Source organism: Semicossyphus pulcher, unplaced genomic scaffold (assembly GCF_022749685.1).
Source record: "Semicossyphus pulcher isolate SPU_LCO1_2020_fin unplaced genomic scaffold, fSemPul1.0.p SCAF_8, whole genome shotgun sequence".
Classification (NCBI taxonomy): domain Eukaryota; kingdom Metazoa; phylum Chordata; class Actinopteri; order Labriformes; family Labridae; genus Semicossyphus; species Semicossyphus pulcher.
In genome coordinates, this window is record NW_027211759.1 from 29,329,838 (window position 1) to 29,351,850 (window position 22,013).

Here is a 22,013-nt window from a genome sequence, read left to right on the forward strand (position 1 = left end):
TTTGGACTCTTTTCTGCTGCATCACCGTCTGACGTCACAAATGCATCGAAACAGTTACGGTGGTTAGGTCTTTACTGTATCCATTACTCATTCAGTTAGTGTATCAGACTCGGCGCCGATGAATTTGGAGCGATGTTCGAGCGCTGCTCGGACGGAGACTGGTTGAATTTGTAGCTGAGATAAGGAGGAGTCGCAGAAGTTACAGATGGAGCATATCATTGCACCGGAAAGGGGGCGGAGACTGGCTTGTCAACCTGGGTTTTGTGTTCCCATCAATGCTGATCTGAGCCAAGGAGATAATTACCAGCAGAGTCATTCGACCCGGGTCTGAATGCAGATTGTAACCTTTCCCATTAAGCAAAAAAGCCAGGTGTTAGCAGGTTTTTTTTGACCAGTGGGAGAATGGCTACAGACTTAAGTTGTGCGTTTACAGTGAGCCATTTTTTGCCAGATCTCCTTCCTGCATTCAGCAGCTGCAGCTGAGTGGATTTTCTAGATTATGTGTAATATCTTCATATCTTTCTAATTTCACAGTTTGCTCTGAGTTTGTAAAAAATGCCGATCAGCTGACGGTAGACTTGCCCTTGTTTAGATTGGTCATTTGCTCCAGTGTTTTGTGACGGTTTACTGCGATTGCCTTTGTCAGGTTAAGTGAAGCCATATTAGGAAAAGAGACCCTGGGTATGTTGAACTCATTTTGTAGTATAGGCCTTTATTGGCCACATAACTCGTGTGAGAATGGTTAATTAAGATAAAAAAGTTACTGCCAAAATGTACATGTGGACCCTTAATCTTTCTTTGCACTACAGGCCCCAGCTGAAAGTTGTCCGGTAAAACTAAGTATATGTGTATGCTCCTGTATAGGCACACAGAGTTTTCACTCACCAGGCCACGCTGATTCGTGGGTCCAGGTAGTTGAGCTTCGAGGTACCCAGTGCAATCTGTTTGTTTTCCTCTCTGTCAGTCGCCTGGACCTCCATCTTCAGCAGCTGCTCCTCACAGCGCTTCACTGCTGCCTTCTTCCGCTCCACCAGCCTGACAGAAAATACACACACAGGCAGAAGTAATAGAGTCAGACACCTCTGCTGGAAATGAGACTCGCTATTTCTTGAAATCTTTTCATGCAAAGTATTTCCACATTTTGGAAAAGCAAAAATAAACAGTTGTCGCTTTGCAGCCCAATTCAGGAGATGTGTTAGCGAGAATGCTAAAGCTGCAGAAAACCCACACATCTATAAAAAAGGGCTCATGTAATAAAGTAAAATAATCTCTGGGTTGGGGGTTAAAGAAAGGGTTAAAAAGTGAGATAAACCCATGTGTGGTTGGATGAGTCCTGGCTGAAATACAAACTTCATGCATGTATACTAAGTTGTCACAAATAGTTGAATGTACATTTTACATTTAAATATCTCACCCTATAAGCAGCAGAGCAAAGTGTTGTGTGTTCTGAAGTCTGAATGTTCCGTAAATAAATGTTTCCATCATGAATTAAAGGCAACAAACACAGGCAGGAAGAAGTCCATATGTGGAAGTCTGACTGCACTGTCACAAGAAACTAACAGAGTGTTTGTAATTTCCTCTTGGCCTGAGGTACAAGCACAAAATTAACAGCTGGGAAGCTCATCTCTTTGAGTTAACAGCGGGGGGCTACTACCACAACAAACATGATTTCAAGTTTAAGATGTTACGTTTCTTTAGCTTCAAACCAACAGCTCATTATTCACAGTGAAGCAGTTATGTCTGTTGTTTGGAGGCACTTAAACCTGCAGGGTACCTTTCTATTGGTACTCGTGTGTGGGGCTTGTGATTAAGAGGCGCTTACCATTTCAGTTTGTTGTCAATCATTTTTAATTGTTTTACCACCACGGCATGCTGGTTTTTATGCACTATTCTAACACTTACGTCTGCAGCTTTGGGTCTGAGCTGCCTTTAGTCTTGGCCTCCTTCTTGGCCTGTTTCAGCTCTGTCTTTGCCAGGGCCAGCTGTTCTTTTCGAGCATCAATCTGGTTGGAGCGCATAAGGAAAGGTTTTTATAAGTGGATTAGTGTCAGCTTCAAAATATCACTGACCTGAACAGGAACCATTACACAATTCAGTCTCCTTAACTCTGCACAGGCTACTTTCAGCTGTTATAGTGACACCACATGCAAATTGTCCCTGCTGATGTATTGTGAGGGTAATGTTAATGTAAGAATGGCTGTGTGCAGGAAGTCCAGCTGATCTTACCTTAGCCTGAAGGTTAGCCATAGACTGATCAAAGGTCTTTGGCGGTGCCCGCTGGTGGTTACACAGAATAGCAACTGCTCTGTTGGCCCGGTTGTAGGACAGTATTTTCTCAGCCACATTTTCCGACTCTTTAGAGGGTGACAGAACAGTATATTCTATTAAAATAGTAAAATCCACGAGAACACATATGTTAACCAGAATTACCCACAAAAATGTAAAAGATAAAATCTCGCTCATTCATTACACGTTGTGACCTTTTCATTTAAATAATTTAGATCCAAGTTAGCTTCGTCTATTCTTCCTGGGGGCCACACAACACAAACTACAATCAAATGTCAGCCTGTCGATTGGCTTCCATTGGCAATCCAGAAAATGTGACACTTCTATCTCTGAATGACAAAGTGTGGCAGAGGCAGCCATCGGGACCCTGATAAGAGCCAGACGGAGACGCACAGCACTGGTTACTGTGATAATCCACTCCTGCCATTGCTGGAGACGCTGGCTGAAGTCGGTGCATCTTAGTATCAAGCAAGCTAAAAATAAGAAATGTCAAAAGTGTGGCAGTTTTATCATCTGTCGCACAAGCAGCAGGTAATTAGACAATGATAAGAGCCAGACTGACACAAGGCTGCAGCATTAAAGCTACTGATACCCGTCGAGCTGCTGAGGAATACGAGCCAGTGCTTTAAAAAACTATTCGTGTTATTTCAGGCTGCTTTAGCTGGGGGAGTGTGTGTTTGACATACTGTTTGTGAGCTCTTTGAGCTGCTGCTGTAGAGTGATGGAGGCGTTGTATGTCCTGAAGACCTTCGCAGTCAGACCTGGCATCAGAGAGCTCAGGTGCTTGTTCAGCATGGTTGTCTGCAATGAGAGGTGGGAAGCACAGAGACAGAACTAAATATTTGCATCATTTGGTCCAGTACAAATACTCTGTCATCACAAAAGCAATGCAGCAGCTTTATCAAAACTCCACCACTAGATGGCACTGTGGTATCGTACCACTGCAGTGGCTGTAATATACCATAACAAATAAAACACATAAAACATCTCTGCCTTCATTATCATCGTCAACCATTAAAGCACAGATTAAAAATTACCACAGAACTATTTTCCCCCTGACATTTCTGCAGGTATTATAACAAGTTGGAGCTGTCATAGTCAGTGGTTAGATAGCCATTAGCTCCTGTCAAATGGCTACAGCGTCAACAGAACAGAAAAGGGATGAAAGAGAGTTAACAGTGTAAGGGCTGGTGTGAATGCAGAATAAACATGAATGCTCCCCTGAATACACACTGATATGAAATGCAAACACACAGACTTGGAGAAGAAGATAACGTGAATTTCTAAACATAGATGAAAGCACGCAGACTTTGCCCAGATCAGCCTGCTGGTGTGGTGAGCTCACAGCTCTGGCAAAAGAAATAATTGTAATGAAGATTGCAATAATAATGTGGTCGGTTTAATCAGGGCAGGGTCAGCACCGGGACGTCTGGGGCCACAGTGTTGCCTGAATGTGTCTCACTGCAGCAGCCCATTATAAAGAGGCAGAGGGAGGCTTCTGGTGTGTACATACGTGTGCATGCATGTGCATAGGTACACATACACCGTTGCTGCCGTGCCTGCCTTGCTAATGAGCTACCTAACTCTGCCCCTGCAATGCTAATGAAGCTTTCTGCAAATCTGAGGGGCAAGTACGATGGCTCTCACACCCCGAACTCCCCTGGCATCATGGGTTCTGTGTGCACAAATGTGTGTATCATCCCTGTCATCTCCTAAGGCATTATTACAGCCTGCCATTACTGCAGTTCTTATTTGCTTTCTATAATACAGGATGCAATGTACTGGACTTTCTCATTAACGTACTGCGAGCCAATTTGTGGTGAAATATTGACTGTTGAGATTCTAAACTAGCGATTATGACCTGCTTTTCATTTTTCCCCGGGTTCAATTTATTTGTTCTCTGCATCAGTTCCCTGTTAAAAAAAACTCTCTTCCCGTAGATGGTTGAAGGGAAACAATGGAGTAAAAGGAAAATAATGAAATGTGCCAAACTAAAGCAGCCCAATGGGAATATATTTACCCACAGGTAGTAATTTAATTTATTTGACTAAGATGTGTTAATCCCAGTGAGGTTAACCTGAAACTGCACTCGGTGTGTATACTGTAACTCTAATGATGTGTACTCTGGAGAGGAAGCAGCAGACAAACCTGACAAACGGTGGCATTTTCAGCTCAGATCAGCCACTCAAACCTCAACATGATGTGTGTGTACCTGCCTGTGTGTGTGTGTGTGCATGTTTAGAGTGCATATATATATATATATATATATATATATATATACATATATATATATATATATATATACACACACACACACACACACACACACACACACACACACACACACAGGGTTGGAGAGCGTTCACTCTCTTTTTCTGAAATGAGTTTCATCACAATTAAATGTTAGCAACACTGAATGTTTATATCTGAAAGAAAGGGCCACATTAACACAACTAATTAAATTGAATTATGCACCCCAACGTTGACATTACACAATATACAATCTCAGACCCCATCGGCTATAGTCTGACGATGATATAGTCTCTAGGGGCCAAGCGGTTAGTGACTATATTTTCCAATCGCTGCATTGTTTATAGCCCAGAGGAGCGCCTGCTCATCTGTTAGTGCTGAGTCTCATTTTCACTGTAAACATGAAGTTACACAGAGGCTGCACTCTGGCTTACTGCAGTGTTCTGAAGTCGAAAAAGAAACAGATTTTCTTGTGATTGACTTTAATTAACGGCTCTTCAGTTTGCTGAAATAACAACATCATGATGCAGATTAGGAACAAGTCAACATGAAGCTTTGTCAGGTCTGTCCTCAAGAGGAGAAGAAGACTACTTTAACATGACAAGTTTGTTGAAACGAGAGTGGAGCCACCATTTCTGATGCATTCGAGAAAGTCGGGAAATCTGAAAGCTGATTCAACTTGAGATAACAAATTTGTCTCTAGTTGAATTATTGATCTAGAACAGATTGTTGCTGAACTTGCTGCAGATGTTTGTTTATGGAGATTAATAAGAAGCTAAATCGTTGTCAGATGACCGCCAATGGGAGCCGGGATGTCATCACGAAGAACAATGGACTGTTTATCCCGCATACGCCGCAGCTTCTTATGTAGAATCTGTAAATAGAGACTACACAATATATAACTGCATTTCAAATTGTTGGAGACAGGACAGACGAGGACAGAAGAGAAACACAATTACTGTTCAAGATGTGAATCCAGGAAGTTACACTGAAATGACATGTAGCTTATTGTATGGTCTTATTGCATCCTAAAACCCCACTCTGCACACTTTCCTCATGTAGGAACTGGGGACCCTCATTACACCCACGTTCAGCTATTGTTCACGTATGTGGAGGTGAGAAGGCATTTTTTTTTTGCCATTACTTCTGTCACTTTTTGAATGAGCACCTGACTTCCAAACAATGACTTCCTTTGGGGAGAGGAAGTCTTCAGGTGCACGCTGTTATCCCAGTTAATACTGTATAATACTGTCTCCCTCTGTATGACGACAGGCTTCAAGTGTGGTCGTTCTGAACAGCTGAGCTGCAGATGTGGTTGAATGGCATGCCCTACAAACCAGTTTCTTTTGAGCATGCAAACACCTTAACACTGCTGAACAGTTTGTAGAATACTTAAATACAGTTTGAGCCACCCTCAGAAAAACAACGGCAACACTGTTTTAATTCTTGCGAACAGGGATATAAGAGAAAATTAACACCATGCTCACCAAGCAAGCAAGATCAGCTTCAAACATCAGAGAGGCCGGTAATTGAATTTTTCGGAGCTTAACCCTTTAACCCCTTCGTTCTTTCTCCTTCAGTCCCATCTTTACCCTTTCATAATTCATCAGCGGTCACCATCTTCTCTCTACACAGGCTTAGCTGAGGATAAAGGCACACTTTACTGTCCACCACTCATCTTTCATCCCTCTTCCAAGTTCATCATCTCCCTCCTGCCTCTCATGTCTGCCTCACAGCTTCTTTGTCCCTCTCTCATTCTTTTCATCCTCTCTTCCACCTCCTACCTTTTCCAGCCACCTTCCACTTTCTCCCTCCTAACCTCCCGTCACCTGGACCAGCTGTCACTTTCCTACAACCGCTACTACTACTCCACACAACCCCCCCTTCCCTTCCGCTCCCTCCGCTCTCTCAGTGGCCTGGCCTTTCTGGATGTCAATCAGGCCTGCCCACAGCAGCCATTACCATTCCACCTCCAACACACCCTGACATTTCCTGACACACTGGAGGGCAGAGAGCAGAGGCAGCGCACTCCTTCCTTCAATTGCTCCATCTCCTCATCTCACCCTCTCATTCCCATCCTGTCTCGCATCTTCTTCTTCCTACCTGTCAGTCTTTACATCTCAACATGTGGCTGGCTTTTAAACCTTCGTTTGCTTTATCTGCATCTCTTTCTGCCCGTTTCCTTCCACCCCTGGTCTGATGTAACTATCATCTGTTGCATACGTTCCCACCATGCTTCTGTTGTGAACAGAACACAAGGGAAGGTATTTCTTAGCAATAACAGCCCAAGGTCCCCATGTTGTGAGCTACTATAGCACTGATTGGACTACAGATCTACGAGCTCTGTTGGTACAGAGGCTATCGTGTGCATGTCGTCCGCCACTCTCTACTCCCAACATTTCCTGTCTATCTTCAGCTGTAAAAAAGACACAACTTAAGCATGTACAGGTCAAAATCAGCAAAGAGATCAGAGGTACAGCTTTGTCCACAGTGGGCGCCAAAATCAACACAAACCGAAAGTTCCTCACAGCAGCTTTAAATTATTAGCCCCTTAATAAATGATCTTAGGTCAGTTCTTCTTTGCAGCTCCAAAACAGAAACCTATAGAGGAAGCTGAGCTGTGCTGCCATCGGAGACAGATCATTGCTGCCATTACGCAATTGCGATGTGTGCATGTGCAATGGTCACATCGCAGGACACGCAATAGTAAAGTAAATTAAATGAAACACATCAAGCTGCTAATTTTTTGCTGCTCAGTACAAAACGAAAATTGGCCAGTTTCTCATTTTTAATAACTAATCCACAGGAAAAGTCCGCCTGATATCACCTTAGTGCAGCAGTGCAGTGCAGAGACTGTTTGTCACCTGCCTGTAATCCGTCAACATGCACGAAAACTCACATCTCCTGCTTCCCGTCAACTCGCACAACCTCACACCGTGTGTGCTGCAGGTGAAGCTGCAGAAAGTAAACACTCCGTGGCACATCCGCTCCATGAACGATCCCTTTATGTAGCCACAGCATTAACCAGCACCGGAACAAGGTGCCGCTGTTAACGGGAATATTCTCACTTATAAGCCACCCCATGTAACAGAGCCTCAATCATCCCGCCGACATTATGTGTGACGGCAGCAGATCCATTACGCGAGGTGGCTTATAAGTGAGAGTATTTGTGTTTACTGTTTCAATAAAGCAATAACAACTCACTCAATCTGGATCTATTTGTCACATTTCTTTTCACAAAGTCAGGAAAGCGCAAACCTCATGTCACCCTCCTCATAAAGAATGATCCCAGTCTGTCACACAGCCAAGCATATACAGACACTTATAAATTAAACGCTGGGATGCAATTGGTACTCGGCATTAGCAGATACAAAAGCCCAGGTATTATGAGTGATAAAGTCGGATCAGTGCATCCCTACAATCTGTCAGCCTGGGCTAAAGTCTCAAAAGACTAGTGCTGATCTTATTTTATGAAGACTGAGTGCACCCAGAGAAGCCCCACATCTCCCTGCGGTGGATTAACCATGTGAACAACTGCTCCATTTTGTGTGGCCTTGCTGCCTGCAGTTAAAGAGAGAAGTTGAGAGGAGGCTAGATTCTTATGTGTGGAAATTCATCCGCCCACCATGTTCACTTTCAATTTCGAGTAGCGCAGTTTCATTTTTATCTGCCAGAGTCCATCCCCTCTCTCTTTTGAAACTCCTTTTCTGCTTTCAGTGTCCCCGCTTCCAATATTCTTCCCCTTCTCCTCACCTCCCGTTTCCTCACTTTACTCCTTTCATCTCTCCACACCGATGGCTCATCCTCATTCAATCTCATCTCTTACACATAACAATTTAGTCCCTGCTTTTCCTTTGCTACAGCCTTCTGTCTCCAGAAAACATTAAAAATAATTTATTCTATTTTGCTTTCACAATCTTTTCCTGCCTTTTCTTCCTATATTACACAGCTCAGGAGAGTTTCTCACACATTTCACCTAACCTTGGACAGGTTCTCTTCAGCACAAAGTTAGCAATTATTCAAAGCACTTGTGAGCAGTTTTTAGCCATACATTTTGTGTCATGGCCCCGGCTGGCAATGCTTCAGAAAAGGTTTGGATGAAACATCCTTGGCTGCTAGAAAGGCTGAAAACGTATACAAAAATAAGGGAATTAAATGTGAAGGCAGTTAGTGAGACACTCACATTGAGGCGGTCGAAGAGGTCATCTCCAGGTTGCTTGTTCTCCAGGAACAGATTAAGATTCTTAAAAACCTGAAAAGATACACAGACAATTTCTGGTCAAGGAACTCCTACAAGTGAACACTGTAAAAATGAAAATAATTTCAGGGTTACCTACCTTACTTACTAACCACTAAAACTGGCAGTTGCACCCAGGATTATGACGTTTATGTTTAAAGAGAATTAGGAATAGTGCACTGGTAGCAGCATTCTATTATTGTATCTATTGTATTCTACCTATTATAAGAACTGGGCAACAAGCAGAAAGTTACCCTTAAATGCTTCCTTTAGATACATTATAATGCATGCCAGTCTAAGGGTCTGTGGTGTCTGTGTCTGGAGCAATGACTGTATATATAGATGGACGACACATCTCCATCTGCTCTCATTGTACAAAGTTGATGACAAAACAGCCCCCGCGATAGGGTCTGCCATCATGCGATGGTGACGTCATTTAGAGCCAGAGTTGAGCAGTGGAGATCTGAGGGTGGCGCCGCCGTAGCCACTTCCGTTAACCAAAACACACACACACACTTAACTTACTGAAAAAACAGCAAGGATCCCACATGTTGGTGTATTTAACAACAGAACAGCTTCTCTGTGTTGCTCTGACGTTAACATTCACAGGTATGGAAACCTCAATGACTGTGGTGATTGTTTTAGTTACGTTTCCTCTCGCGGATCGTCCTCCACTCTGCTAATCCGGAACAGATCGGCTGCAGGAGCCGTATTTGTCAACAGAGCTGTCAATCATCATTTTGACAGCATCAAATATCGAATTAAAAATAAACTTGAACATTGGACATAAATCAGCATGATAAGAACTAACTATAATGACAGAAACCATGTTTGAGATAAATGTATTTGACGTGTATTTTGATTTTATAGTTTGACTCATGTCCCATCTGTTAACATGGAGGAGGCGGGCTTTATGACCTATACTGCAGCCAGTCAGCAGGGGGCGCTCGAAATGTTTTGGCTTCACTTTTAGGGAGCTGTCATGTCGTCCATCTTTTTATACAGTTTATGGTCTGGGGCCTGACTTCGTTTGTCCATCTCAGAGCGGAGCCAGAGGAGTAAAACTGGCACAGTTACAGCTGACATTTCCAGCGACTCCGTTGGTTCCACAGATGCACTGCTCCCCAAATAAACTAGTAAAATATGCAAGACGCCAATTAACAGCAACAGATGTGTTGCTTTATAAAACACACTGACATATTCACCGGCTGATTTGTGTGGCAGTTTGTTTCCTCTTGGGAAATGAACTGAAAATCTAAAGTAAAGTGCAAGTGCTTTTTGGATGAGAATTTAAATCAGTGTCTGTCTGAAAGTCTCAGAGAAGCAGCGACACCTAAGTGAGCTCGCCTAATTAGTTTACTGATGTGTGTGTGTGTGTGTGTGTAAAAAAGGGAAATAATCATTTAGAAAATAAATAAATAAATAAATAAATGTTTAGCAGGCTGAGCATAGCAAACACAATACTTGTATGCATCTGCAGGTGTCCCCGCACAACGCGTCTATCTGATTAAGGCACCCAGCGTCCTAACTGGTGTTCTAATTGAGTTATAAGTGGGTACTTGTTTTTAAGAATTAAACTGATACACTGAGATGCCGCTTTGTCCTTTTGCCTAGCCATTCATGGTTGGAAAAGACACATAAGTGATTACATGGATGCCTACTGCTGTTACTGCTGATTAATATGATTTTTCCCCTTACATTTAAGTACCATTACAAATGGAATACATACAGCATTCGCGGTACATATTATTCATAGCGTGGCTGCACTTCACACGTTGTTGTATGCAGTCCCTGTTGTGCACTATGTTCTCTGCATGCAGATTTTTTCAGCAGCACTGTATTGACTATACAGTATAAAAATATATGCCAAATATTAAGCGCAAGTGTTGCATGTAATAACTTTAAACCCCACCAGAGGCTAGAAGATGAAAATTCCTTCCTTCCACCCTTGTTCCATTTTATTCCAATTGACATTTAGCAGCAATCTCACTGATTTCCCTGGGAATTGATGATGCTAAAATATGCAAGCGACTAATTAATTCTAGCTAATGTGTTGCTTTTGAATGCACTCATTTGAATAATTATATGTTCTGCCAAGAAACAAAACACTTTGGCTGTCAGGTGCTAACATTTCTTTCTCCATCTCTGGAATAGACGATAGCACTGGCTGACACCAGAGGAGGTGTTGGAAATTTACATATGCATACATGCACACGCACACAAATGTGACAGCTGTTTGACAGACTGCAGACGACACAACAAGGTCTGAAAAAAAGATTCCAGGCTCATTTTGTTTTCCTGTATTGTGGCATTTGCTAACCTGCTCCCTACAGTAAACGTCACCATTTACTGTATCATATTAATTCACAACTGACAAGAGTTTCTGCAATATTTAATCACTTTCTGTTCTTTTTAAATAAGCATGTTGGCAATCTATTTGACTGGCATTAGTATAAACCAGAAAAGAGATGATAGCATGAAACCTTGTTTGAAAAGTTTTTGCTCAACCCAAAATTACATTCATAAAGGGATTGGAATTGATTATGCAACCGAAACTGATCACAAGATTTTCTAAATGTATAAGTAATCGTTCTTTTGTCCCCGATATGTGATTATATTCGACACTGAGAGGCAGAGATACTGAATTGAAACACAGAAGCGAAGAGGCTCTACAACAAGCTAAAGTTGGACTGCCACTGTGAAGAGATCAAGCATTTTGAAGGTTATAAGGAAGCTTTAACGGGCTGTTATCAAAATCTTTACCCTGTGAAAATCATCCCAGAAGGGCAAAAACACCCTGTACGATCTTAAGGGTACACTCCAGGCATTTAGACATGAAGAACAGTTTGCACGTGATGACTCGCCCTGTTAAAACTGTTCAATAAGCTCTTGCCTGAGCTTACTGTGACATCAGGGTCTGGCTTAAGCCTCGGATGTTTTAACATAGAACTTGAGTAACAAAGTGCACGAGGACTGAGAGAATATTTGTCAGTCATTAAAAAGTCAGGTTAATGAATGGCCCCTAACATGACTTAGATTCAGGTGATCTCTGCCTCTGCTGCCTTGACTTTGAATTCTCTTTTGTCTCTTGCAAGCAGTGTTCATTCTGGCACCTATTTTAGACACAATCACAATTTTGTCATTTCTAATCTTTATAGTTTTAGTCTAATTTTAGTCGATGAAAACGCAAAACATTTTAGTCCAGCGTTTAGTCAATAAAAAGTCATCACATTTTAGTCATTAGTTTTAGTCAAAACATTTTCTCTCAATCAGCCTAATAGAGGTTCAATCTGATGCAAAGCGTCAGCCTTTGATTAATTGTTCCTGACGATGTTCTCCATGGTCAATATAGATCCTCAGCTGAGTTTATATGTAAACTTTAGTACGTAACGTTACTCAGGCTGACTGAGTGCTGACTGTCCGTTCTACCATAACCAAATTATTGTATCCGTTTATCTTGCAAACAGAAAGCCTATGTTGATCTTTTAAAAGGCATGTTTATGTTTAAATCTTTGCAAGTAAGTTTGTCTGTCGTTGTATTGGTATGATATATAATGTATATCATTGTGATTGTGATTTAGCTGCTGTTAGATGATTTACCATTTGGTTATGAAGCACAATGCCAGATTCATGCTTTGAATTTATGTTCGAGCTAGCTGGCTAACCTTAGCATGCTCGCTAACGTTATGACAACCAAAATACTATCCGAGTGCGTATGTCGGTTGTCTAGCTTGACAAATAACTTTGCCAGCTAACATGATACAAACTTAGGTATTATGACAAACAGTGTCCTGCCTAAAAAACGCTTGTTTTGTCTGACCATCAACGAAAAATTGAAAACAGGTTGTGCTCTAAAACAGTTAGAAAAGACGATGATAAAATGGATTATACCTTATTCTAAGATTTGATAAACTGTTACCATAAACAGTGGCATTAAAGCTGCTACTTAGTTAACTTTGAAAACAAGGGAAAGAATAGTTTTTCCCTGTTGTATGTTGTACTGCTTATGAAATATAAAACCAAAGTCTGTATGAAACAGAGAAGTCTAAAGACATCATGCTGAAGGAATGTGAATTCAGCTACATGAACATATAATCCAAGAGAGGAGCAGACTGGAGCAGAGACAGTTCACCAGATCTAACAGAGAGACAAATTAAACCACCACAGCCACAGGGAACCAATCTACAACCGTGCCCCGAGGACATCTCTCAGTTCCCTCTCTGCCTCGGGCTCTGTGCATGTCAATATGTATGCAAGTGACCTTCTCTGCAGGGACTTCTGCCAAAACCCAAAGGGCAAATCCTAGATTATGATAATGAAATATAATGATTTTGTATTGCAATAAACAGTCCCTGTGTGAGCTTCTTCCATACCCAGGCCATCTCTACTGTGAATGGACAAATTGGCTCCTTTTTAACTAAAACTATTCATAGAATTAGTATTAATATAGCAAACACATAAACACAGGAATATGTGTGTGCAGAAGTGTCTTTGTGTGTGTTTTTTTTTTGTTCTTTTACCTTCCGGATGACGGGGACTTTGTTGTAGTAGCGGATGGAGTCTTTTCCCAGGAAGTCGAACTCCACTACACACTCGCTGCCTTCCAGTTGCTCGTGGAGCGTGATGTGCTCAACACGTAGCGAGCAGCAACCAACCGTGTCTGCTGTCTCTCCTTCCTCCTTTTCGTTACCAGCTCTCAGTGCCAGCTTTTTTTGGACAGAAGACACAGAGATCATCATCACATTACTGTTAAATACATAGATGACATTCCAGCAGAAACAAAGAGCTGCACAGTCAACACAAAGCCAAATCAGAATGTAAATAGTCTTTGGCATGAGCCAAAAGGAATCACAAAATCAATCTATCATTCCCTCAATGCAGAACGACAGAATGAGATAATTAGCTTGAGGTCACTGAAAGAAAATGGTAACGTATAATCCATTTTTCTCCTTGCATAAGTTCTTCCATCCAGCTAAGTGAGAAAGTAGAAGCAGAACGCAATCAGGACAAATTGCATTGATTTCCAATATGTTCACAGGGGTCCTGATATCAGTTCTGAGCACTAAGGTGAGTCAGTGAAACTGATAGCAGGTTATTTCTAGCCACTGTGTAAACATGTAAAACTATTTTCTTATTGCTGCATCTTGACTTCAAAGTTTTTCCTCAACCAACAAAAGCAGACCTTGTCTATGAAGTAGAGGGCCACGGCTCTTTGCCGTCTGACCATCTCTTTGGATTTGAGATCCTGGTGGTACTGGTTACGGATGTCGTCAACACATGTCTTCAGTTTCCGAGCAACCTCATATTTCTCCCAGTCCTTCTCTCCCTGCATTCATAAGACAAAAGGATGAAAGAAGGACGAAGAGGGGTGTGGACACTGAGAAAACAACAGTGAGCAGGAAGAGAAAAAGTGAAGAAAGAGAGAGAAAGCACAAAGAAGGAAAAATAATACGAAACAGCAGAGAAGAGGAAACAAAGAACTAAGAAACAAAATACCAAAATCATTTCCTTTGAAGAGCCTCCAATCAAAACATTCAATATGGTAATCATGACATGAATACAGGCTGTTACATCACACAGAAGAACACACACAGGAAGACACACAACTTAACAACTTTCATGACAAAGTCCTGTTTTCCCGCCGTTTGTTGCTAGTTATTCATTACAACCGAGACACAATTAAACCCACCATCAGTGAACACACACACGAATACACACATGCATACTGTCATAGAGACAAACAGTGGAATAACTTAACCTTTACACATGAAAGATGGAAAGAAGGAAGAGCGAGCAAGCAGAGGAGAGCGAAAGAGAAATGAGAGAAGGGGACTGAATAAAGAGACACACACACATTTTTCAAGACTCATTACAGGAGTTGCCATTTACTCTCGATTAAGGATAATATTTAATATGGAATATTTTTTATCACTTAAGAAAGCCTTTGCATTTGCAGTATTACAGACTGGGTGTCTGTGGCTACTTTTGTAGAAAAAAAAAATCACAAGCAGCGCCCAGTTAGTGACGCGTTTTCCATCAGCCAGCAGTGGTTGGTCTGCCAGAGAGTGTAGGCGGAGCTAAGCGGCTGCTTTTCCGGTCTCTGCAAGTGTTGCGAGTAAACAGTAATCTACTATGGCTGAACAAACAAAGAAAATATGGATGACTACAGATACAACAGTCTGCAGACAGTCAGCGAGGAAAATCAAGAGTTACAACTGGAGCCAACAGTGGATGTCACACATGCAACACTGTCTGAACGAAAGAGAGCCAAAGACAGCGAAACTGAGATCTTTGAGATTAAAACTTTGACGTGTAAGAGCGGGTTTACACCAGCCTTGTTTAGTCTAACTGAACCGAACCCTGAACTGTTTGTCCCCTCGTACAGTTCGTTTAGGTTGGTGTGAACGCCGGAATCGAACTCTGGTGCGGACCAAACAACCGGACAACCGGGTCTGCTAGAAAAGACGGGTCTCAGTCCGTTTCCAAATGAACCACAGTCCGGTTTGATTCTGGTGTGAACATAAACGGACTTAAAGTAGGATCTAATACAGGAAGTCCAACAAGAAACTTGCTTTGTAGGATGTTAATGTGTGTTGACATTTGCAGAGACGAGCAGCAAAATAAGTAGAGGACAGATGTGGGGGAGCAATGAGAAAATATAATATATGCGCTGACAAAATGCTTGTGGAAACCATAGACTGTATAAAAAGATGGATGACACGACAGCTCCCTAAAAGTGAAGCCAAAACATTTCGGGCGCCCCCTGCTGACTGGCTGCAGTATAGGTCATAAAGCCCGCCTCCTCCATGTTAACAGATGGGACATGAGTCAAACTATAAAATCAAAATACACGCCTGATCATTTTTTCTCAAACATGGTTTCTGTCATTATAGCTAGTTATTATCATGCTGATTTACGTCCAAGTCTTCATTTTTCTTTAATATTATTTTTAATTAGTTATTTGATGCTGTCAAAATGATGATTGACAGCTCTGTTGACAAATTAGGCTCCTGCAGCCGATCAGTTCCGGTTGAGCAGAGCGGAGGACGATCCGCGAGTAGAAACGTAACTAAAACAATCACTGCAGTGACTGAAGTTTCCTTACCTGTGAACGTTAACCTCAGACCAACACAGAGAAGCTGTTCTGCTGTTAAACACGCTGACGTGCGGGCTCCTTGCTGTTTTTTCTGTAAGTGAAGTGTGTGTTTTGGTTAGCGTAAGTGGCTACGGTGGCGCCACCCGCCGATCTCTACTGCGCAGACTCTGGCTCCGTATGACGTCACCATCACAAGATGGCAGCGCCTATCACAGGGGCTATTTTGGCATCAATTACGTACAATGGGAGCAGATGGAGACGCGTTGTCTATCTATATATACAGTCATTGGTGGAAACGCACAAGAACACAGAGGTATTCAAACTGTTCAGTGAAAAACTAAAGGAGAATGGAACTGAATGATCTGTGGAACAATGTTAGTTAAAAGTAAAAACATTAAAGTCCACGATCGTGTTGAGTGTGATTGATCAGTCTGCTCTCCCTCTCGGTTTACTTTAGGGAGTTTTCCTACATGGAAATTCTGACCAATCAAAACTTTAGGTCCGCTGTTAAAAGCTGCCGTCTGAACACAAACCAAACTCAAGGCAAAATGCAACATTGTAACAATTTGGTCTTTGATTCAGACCAAACAAACGGACTTTAGGTGTGAATGCACCCTAAAATTGGCAGAGTTCCCTTGTAATCCTCCTTTTAAAGTTACATTTGAACACATCACAAAGCTAGCTCAAGACAGACGTCTTGTGCTTTTAAAAGGAAATAACTACAACCAAAAAACAAGAACAACTAGACTAAGCCTTCCAGCGCATTACAGGGTTTCTCCATAGTTTCCATTTAAAAGTTCCACACTTTTTTAAAGTCTCTTTTATAACTAAGAAATGAAAGGAAGTTGGAAAAAATCCAATTATTAAATTTTCAGTGTGCCGCCTTGTTTATTCACTGTCTCCAGGAAACAACAAGGCATAACAAATATATATAGTTTGATTTATTTCCTGATAACTACATTACTGTTTGACTTACAAATGTTCAGCCAGGCTGATACATAGTTATTTGTGATGCTATGTATGCAATTGCAAAGAAAACAAGCAAGTGGAAAAAGTCTGGAAGAAAATTACTGTTAACATACTTTTCATTTCTTTTTGCTGGTTAGCCACACATGGCAATTACTTAAATAAAATACCGGTACATTATCTTTACATACTTGTTCAAGCTGATTTAACAATGTTGCTTGGAAAACAAATCGAGAATATGTTTGATTAAAATGAAAATGGCACTGTGAAAATAATTTTCTTGTCTTACTTTCAAAGCAAAACACCAATGACAAGAAACGGCAAATCTTAATAGCGTGTTTTAAATACACCCTAAATATGAATTCCTTTATCCTAAATACAACCTTTGTTGACCATTTTACAAAAATTAGGTTATGATTATACATCATTTTTGTTTCCAACATTAAACCAAATGGCTTAATTTAAAAGCTTTAATTTACCCCTAAACTGGTTATGAGTTATGGCGTGTGTCTGTTATATAAAACATACCTTGAGTTTGGAGTTGGCATTGAGCATGATGTATTTAATGGAGCCCTGGATATTCTCAGTCCAGCTGGCCAGCCATGTCACAGTGTTGTCATGCCGGACCTCCTTCCAGCGGTGACCAGCAGGGGGCACTGGGACACAGGATTCTCTGTCAATCAAAGAGGGAGAGCAAGAAAGGAAGCCTGTGTGTAAGCGATTGCAGCAATGGGAGAGAAACCCGCAGCATCCTATAGAGACTCAAGGCTTCTGAACATTCATGTCTGACAGCAGAACCAGAAATGGATTCTACAGCGGTAACCTCTGTCTGTGTGAAATGAATTAAATAATTAAAAATACAGATGTATCCATAGCACACTACTGAGAGTGAAAATTCCATTCTTCATTAATATAATGCTATAATATACCTTATTTCTAAGGTTACCTAAAGAAAAAGACACATGCAATTTGTCCAAATCTAAACAATGCCCCATCTGCAGCATTGATTACCAAAGCCTGTGCAGCTGTCCAACTGGATACACTTTGTTGAACAGTAAGAAAGATCTTGATGCACATTTGGAAAAGACTTAAAGGTGCATTTTTCATCAGGCCAGCCTTAACCTATGCATCATTAAACAATGTCAACTCAGTTCGCAGTTTGATCCCTTTGCCCCCCTCTCACTTGCTGCAGTTGATGATGACATCCTCGGGTTGGATCCTTTTCTTCAGCATGCCCTGTTTGGGATGCTCCCCTCTGCCCCGGAACAGCCCTGGAGGCTCAATCTTAAAGTTGCCGATGCGCTCTTTGTGGTGGTCCAGCAGACAGAAGCCGTACTCTTCCACTATCTTCTGATTGGCTTCTTTCAAAACCTGCAAAAGAAACAAAACAAAACAATAATCCATTAACTAAATGATCTAATCTGAAGGTCTTAAGATAACTGTAAATTATGAACAGCATACACATGCACAGAAGACAAAAAAGCCAAAACGTTACCAGTTTCTCCTCCTTGGTCATGTTTTTCCTGGCCTCAACCTTGGCTTTATGCATTGCATGGATCTCCCCAAAGTTGCATTTGTTTAGATCCTGAATCAGTGTCCTCTCCTCATGGGTCATTTCCTGAACACAAAGCATTAAACAGAGATATGTGGTCTCTTCTTGGGTCTGGAGTCAATGTCGTATCTGCATAAAAGCTGAGATATTCTTTAGCAAAAAAAGAATTGGTATATCAGAAAATTTATCATCAATTTAGATCACTAATAAATCCTTTTAAACCTTAAAGGAGCAGTTCAGCCCTGGAAAAAGCTACTGTCAGTCAAAGCTGGTGTTCTCTGTAATCGATAGAAGCAATAATATTTGGAATTGGGGCCATAGCTGTGGAGAAAGTTGTACAAACAGCTCGTGGTTTCGCCCATTCTACATTCCTACAACACCCAGCGTGCATTGCACCCCTCCCTCTGAAAGGAACGGCCCTGTGAGAGATGCTGGAATGAAATACTACTGTTTCCAGTCAAGGACATTGATCGCTTCAGGCAATGTCTCAGAGCGGTACAGAATCTGAAATACGCCGAGAATATATCGGTGGATCGTCAAGAAAATCTTTGGGTCTCAGTCTACATTTCAAACCTGACGCTTTTGAACGAGGCATGACATCGGAGGCGGGCGTCCTACATTGAGGAAGTGTAGTTTAGGAAGCTCCCAGGCGTTTTACGTAGTATGGCGGAGGTTTTCCAGGGCCCATTGGAGAAGCGGATAGCGTCCTCTAAAGGCACAGAGCGAAATTGCATTTTTTTCTATCTAACCATCCTCACCTTGTGGGGCAGGTCAAAATGAAAAAAATAAAATAAAAATGTAATTAATCCAAAAAAGAAAATAAAACTTTATTGCAGCTGAAGTATCTTAAACGACCAGAAAGACTCTTTGTGCCACTTTGAATAAATAGCATGAATGATGGCTGTAAAATTACTTTTTTCCTGCACAGTTCAATAATTATTCAGTTCAAACTGTTCTAAAAAGCTTCCAGCTGGAGCTGAAATACAGATGAAACAAAGCATGTTTTTAACTGAATGCCACAATATTGATCACAGAAAGAATGAAACATCCACACACTTGATGTGACAAATGGAACTCTTGAACTGAAGATCTCCTCATTCTGATTTATTGAATTAACTGGAGTTATTAATAAACTCCGTGCTGAACCTTTGTCTGTCCAATAGGGCATTACAACAATAATGTATCATAAAAACCGAGTAAGACGTGCAAGATCAAAGCTGATCACTGACATTTGGTTTAATTGTTCATCTTTATGGAGGCGGAGCAGACGGAAAATGAATTAAGTGGTATCGTTATGAAAGGCCACAGTATGGACCATTTCCTCCTTACAGTGGCTGACGGCCTCATCTGAGCAAGCTTAATAAAACAGGCTCGACACAGCAGTACCCTGAAGCAGCAGCAGCAGTAGTTTCAACTATAATTGTCAACTTTCTAAAGGTTATTGCACAGAGGTCAACCCATCATAAGGGCCACTTACAGGGCAGCAATACATCAGAACTCAGAGGAGGCTTTTACGGTTCATCTCAGAAGTTTCTGGTGCTAAAGTGTCATGACAACATGAGTGGCTTTTAATATGGCCTCCTGCTGTAGCTCAAGAAAGCTTCTGCAGCAGGAAATACTGGACAACATTTTGTGGAGCAAAAGCCTCCTTCTGGATGTCAAAGTAACATCATCTCGGCATCAGGTGGCAGAATGTAACAGTACTGTATGAACAGATCTTTTAATGAACATCTCGGTGTTACTTTGTCCACACATCAGACGTAAACAGTCATTGAGGACAAAAAGGGAATGACTAATCTATCAAGCTTTTCAGATTAGTATTGATCTGTTCTAGTTTTGTCGTCTGTGGTCAGAGGACCAGAGATGCAAAAGCTTATCTCTAAATCAGCACACACACACACCTCTCTGCTACAGTATGGACACAGAGTCAGTCTGCATGTCTAAGCATGACTGACAATCGACGGTGGGCGGGCACTGAGGGCAGTGGAGCGAGGAGAGTTTTTTCCGGCTATAATAAAACAGTTTAATTGGATTTGTTCGTATGCAGGGGAGCTACTTGTATGGATTAGCATATCAATGCCTTCACACAAATCGTGTTTTCAAGTGCATTGAGCACTAAGCAGCGCAAAATTAATTCTGCATGATATGCCTCAGGGGTTGGTGCTGTGTTGTCTCTGTGCAGAGGCCACCCTGACAGACACCAGCGTGCAGGTTATCAAACATACGTCACACATGTACTAGAACGTAAAGCTGGAATGAAGACAACTTATACTGCAAGAGAAGGTTTCTGGAGATTACATTACGAGAAGCTAGCACTGCAGCACTTCCCTGTGATTACGCTTAAGTTCTGACTAAGACAGAGGGCTCGTGTACCTAGAAAAGTTCACACAGCTTCATTATCATCGTAGCATCTTCAAGGAAAAACTTGCTGGACAAAAACCACAACTGTTGTTATTTATGGGAAAATATTTCTTTTGAAAAGCACGCGCTTTGATACAAATGTCAAATTCATTGTATTTTCTTTATTGATATTAATTTTAGTACTAGGGAAAAACCTCTGAGGTGTGTGTGTCAACTTTAAGGGGCAATTTGGGCTGTTTTATTTCTTCCAAAACTGACCATATCTATGACGTTTCTTACCTTCCTCCAATCTTTAAAGAAGTTCTCCCGGAACACCGATTTGGTGGTGTACTCATGGTCCAACATCTGGGCAAAGAACAGCGCAACCTCCTCAGCAGCCAGGCTCAGCTTCACCTTCTTACCTGAATGAACACAAACACAAGCACACCTTTTACCATTTCACAACTGATCACGTTACAACACGGGGTTCATATATGCCTTACGTCCTTGCCGTCCTTGCTAACATGTAACAACAAATAAAATCAAGCGTGCTATAACTCCCTTTACAGTCTTATAAAACTAATCAATTCAGTTTTAGAGGAAGGCTCGAAGGCAAGGACGAAGATCTACATTCAGCCCTGATACTTAGAGTGAGGTAGAAACAAGTGAATGCGAGCCTGGGAATTAACAGATCAAACCAACTCCCTGTAGGACGCCGTTGTTGCCAGACTGCTAAACAAAGCAGAAACAACTACAGACAATCACAGTTTGACCTAAAACACCTTCAGCTTCCCAAAGATCCAATTGTTTGTGTTGCTTCGGTTTTTCTGTGTGCCTCAATATCTGCCCACTTCCAAGAGTTCTGATGAGAACAACTTTGTACCTAACTTTATCCACTGACAGATGTTTACCTTTTTGGTTTCCTTCTTTGACTTCTTCTGATCTTGTACTAGTACATTTTGAGAATCAACATTATTCAAGCTCAGGGATTTTTTTTTAGAGATTTTTAGCTTGTGGCGATTTTGGCAATGGAGAAATCTGCCATTTATCTGTATATTCTCATTTTCTTCTCATTTTGCTGTTTGGGACATTTCTGGCTGTCAGCACTTGTGCAGTGGTGTTCCCTGGGTCGGGACTAAATAAAATGGAGAGACCAGGTATCACGGCTGTCTCTCTGCTCTGCTCTGTCGATCTGTCAAAGAGACGCTAATGTAACTTTTACATCTTTATGAGACGTAGAAGAGACTTCACAAAACGTTGGTATTTGCCGACCTGTGAATGAGAAC

The 22,013-nt window shown here is 41.5% G+C and overlaps 1 protein-coding gene across 1 annotated transcript in view; it reads right to left on the bottom strand.

Moving 5' to 3' along the window:
* LOC138612909 (DNA topoisomerase I, mitochondrial) overlaps positions 1 to 22,013 on the bottom strand; it is a 32,261-nt gene that overhangs the window by 1,352 nt on the left and 8,896 nt on the right. The window contains exons 9-19 of the mRNA XM_069686432.1: positions 21,028 to 21,149; positions 18,331 to 18,453; positions 18,019 to 18,206; positions 17,364 to 17,508; positions 13,956 to 14,099; positions 13,294 to 13,479; positions 8,720 to 8,788; positions 2,973 to 3,087; positions 2,227 to 2,354; positions 1,903 to 2,003; positions 886 to 1,035 (exon numbers count right to left, since the gene is read on the bottom strand). Of these exons, the coding sequence (XP_069542533.1) occupies positions 886 to 1,035; positions 1,903 to 2,003; positions 2,227 to 2,354; positions 2,973 to 3,087; positions 8,720 to 8,788; positions 13,294 to 13,479; positions 13,956 to 14,099; positions 17,364 to 17,508; positions 18,019 to 18,206; positions 18,331 to 18,453; positions 21,028 to 21,149 (1,471 nt within the window). The remainder of the gene's footprint in view (positions 1 to 885; positions 1,036 to 1,902; positions 2,004 to 2,226; positions 2,355 to 2,972; positions 3,088 to 8,719; positions 8,789 to 13,293; positions 13,480 to 13,955; positions 14,100 to 17,363; positions 17,509 to 18,018; positions 18,207 to 18,330; positions 18,454 to 21,027; positions 21,150 to 22,013) is intronic.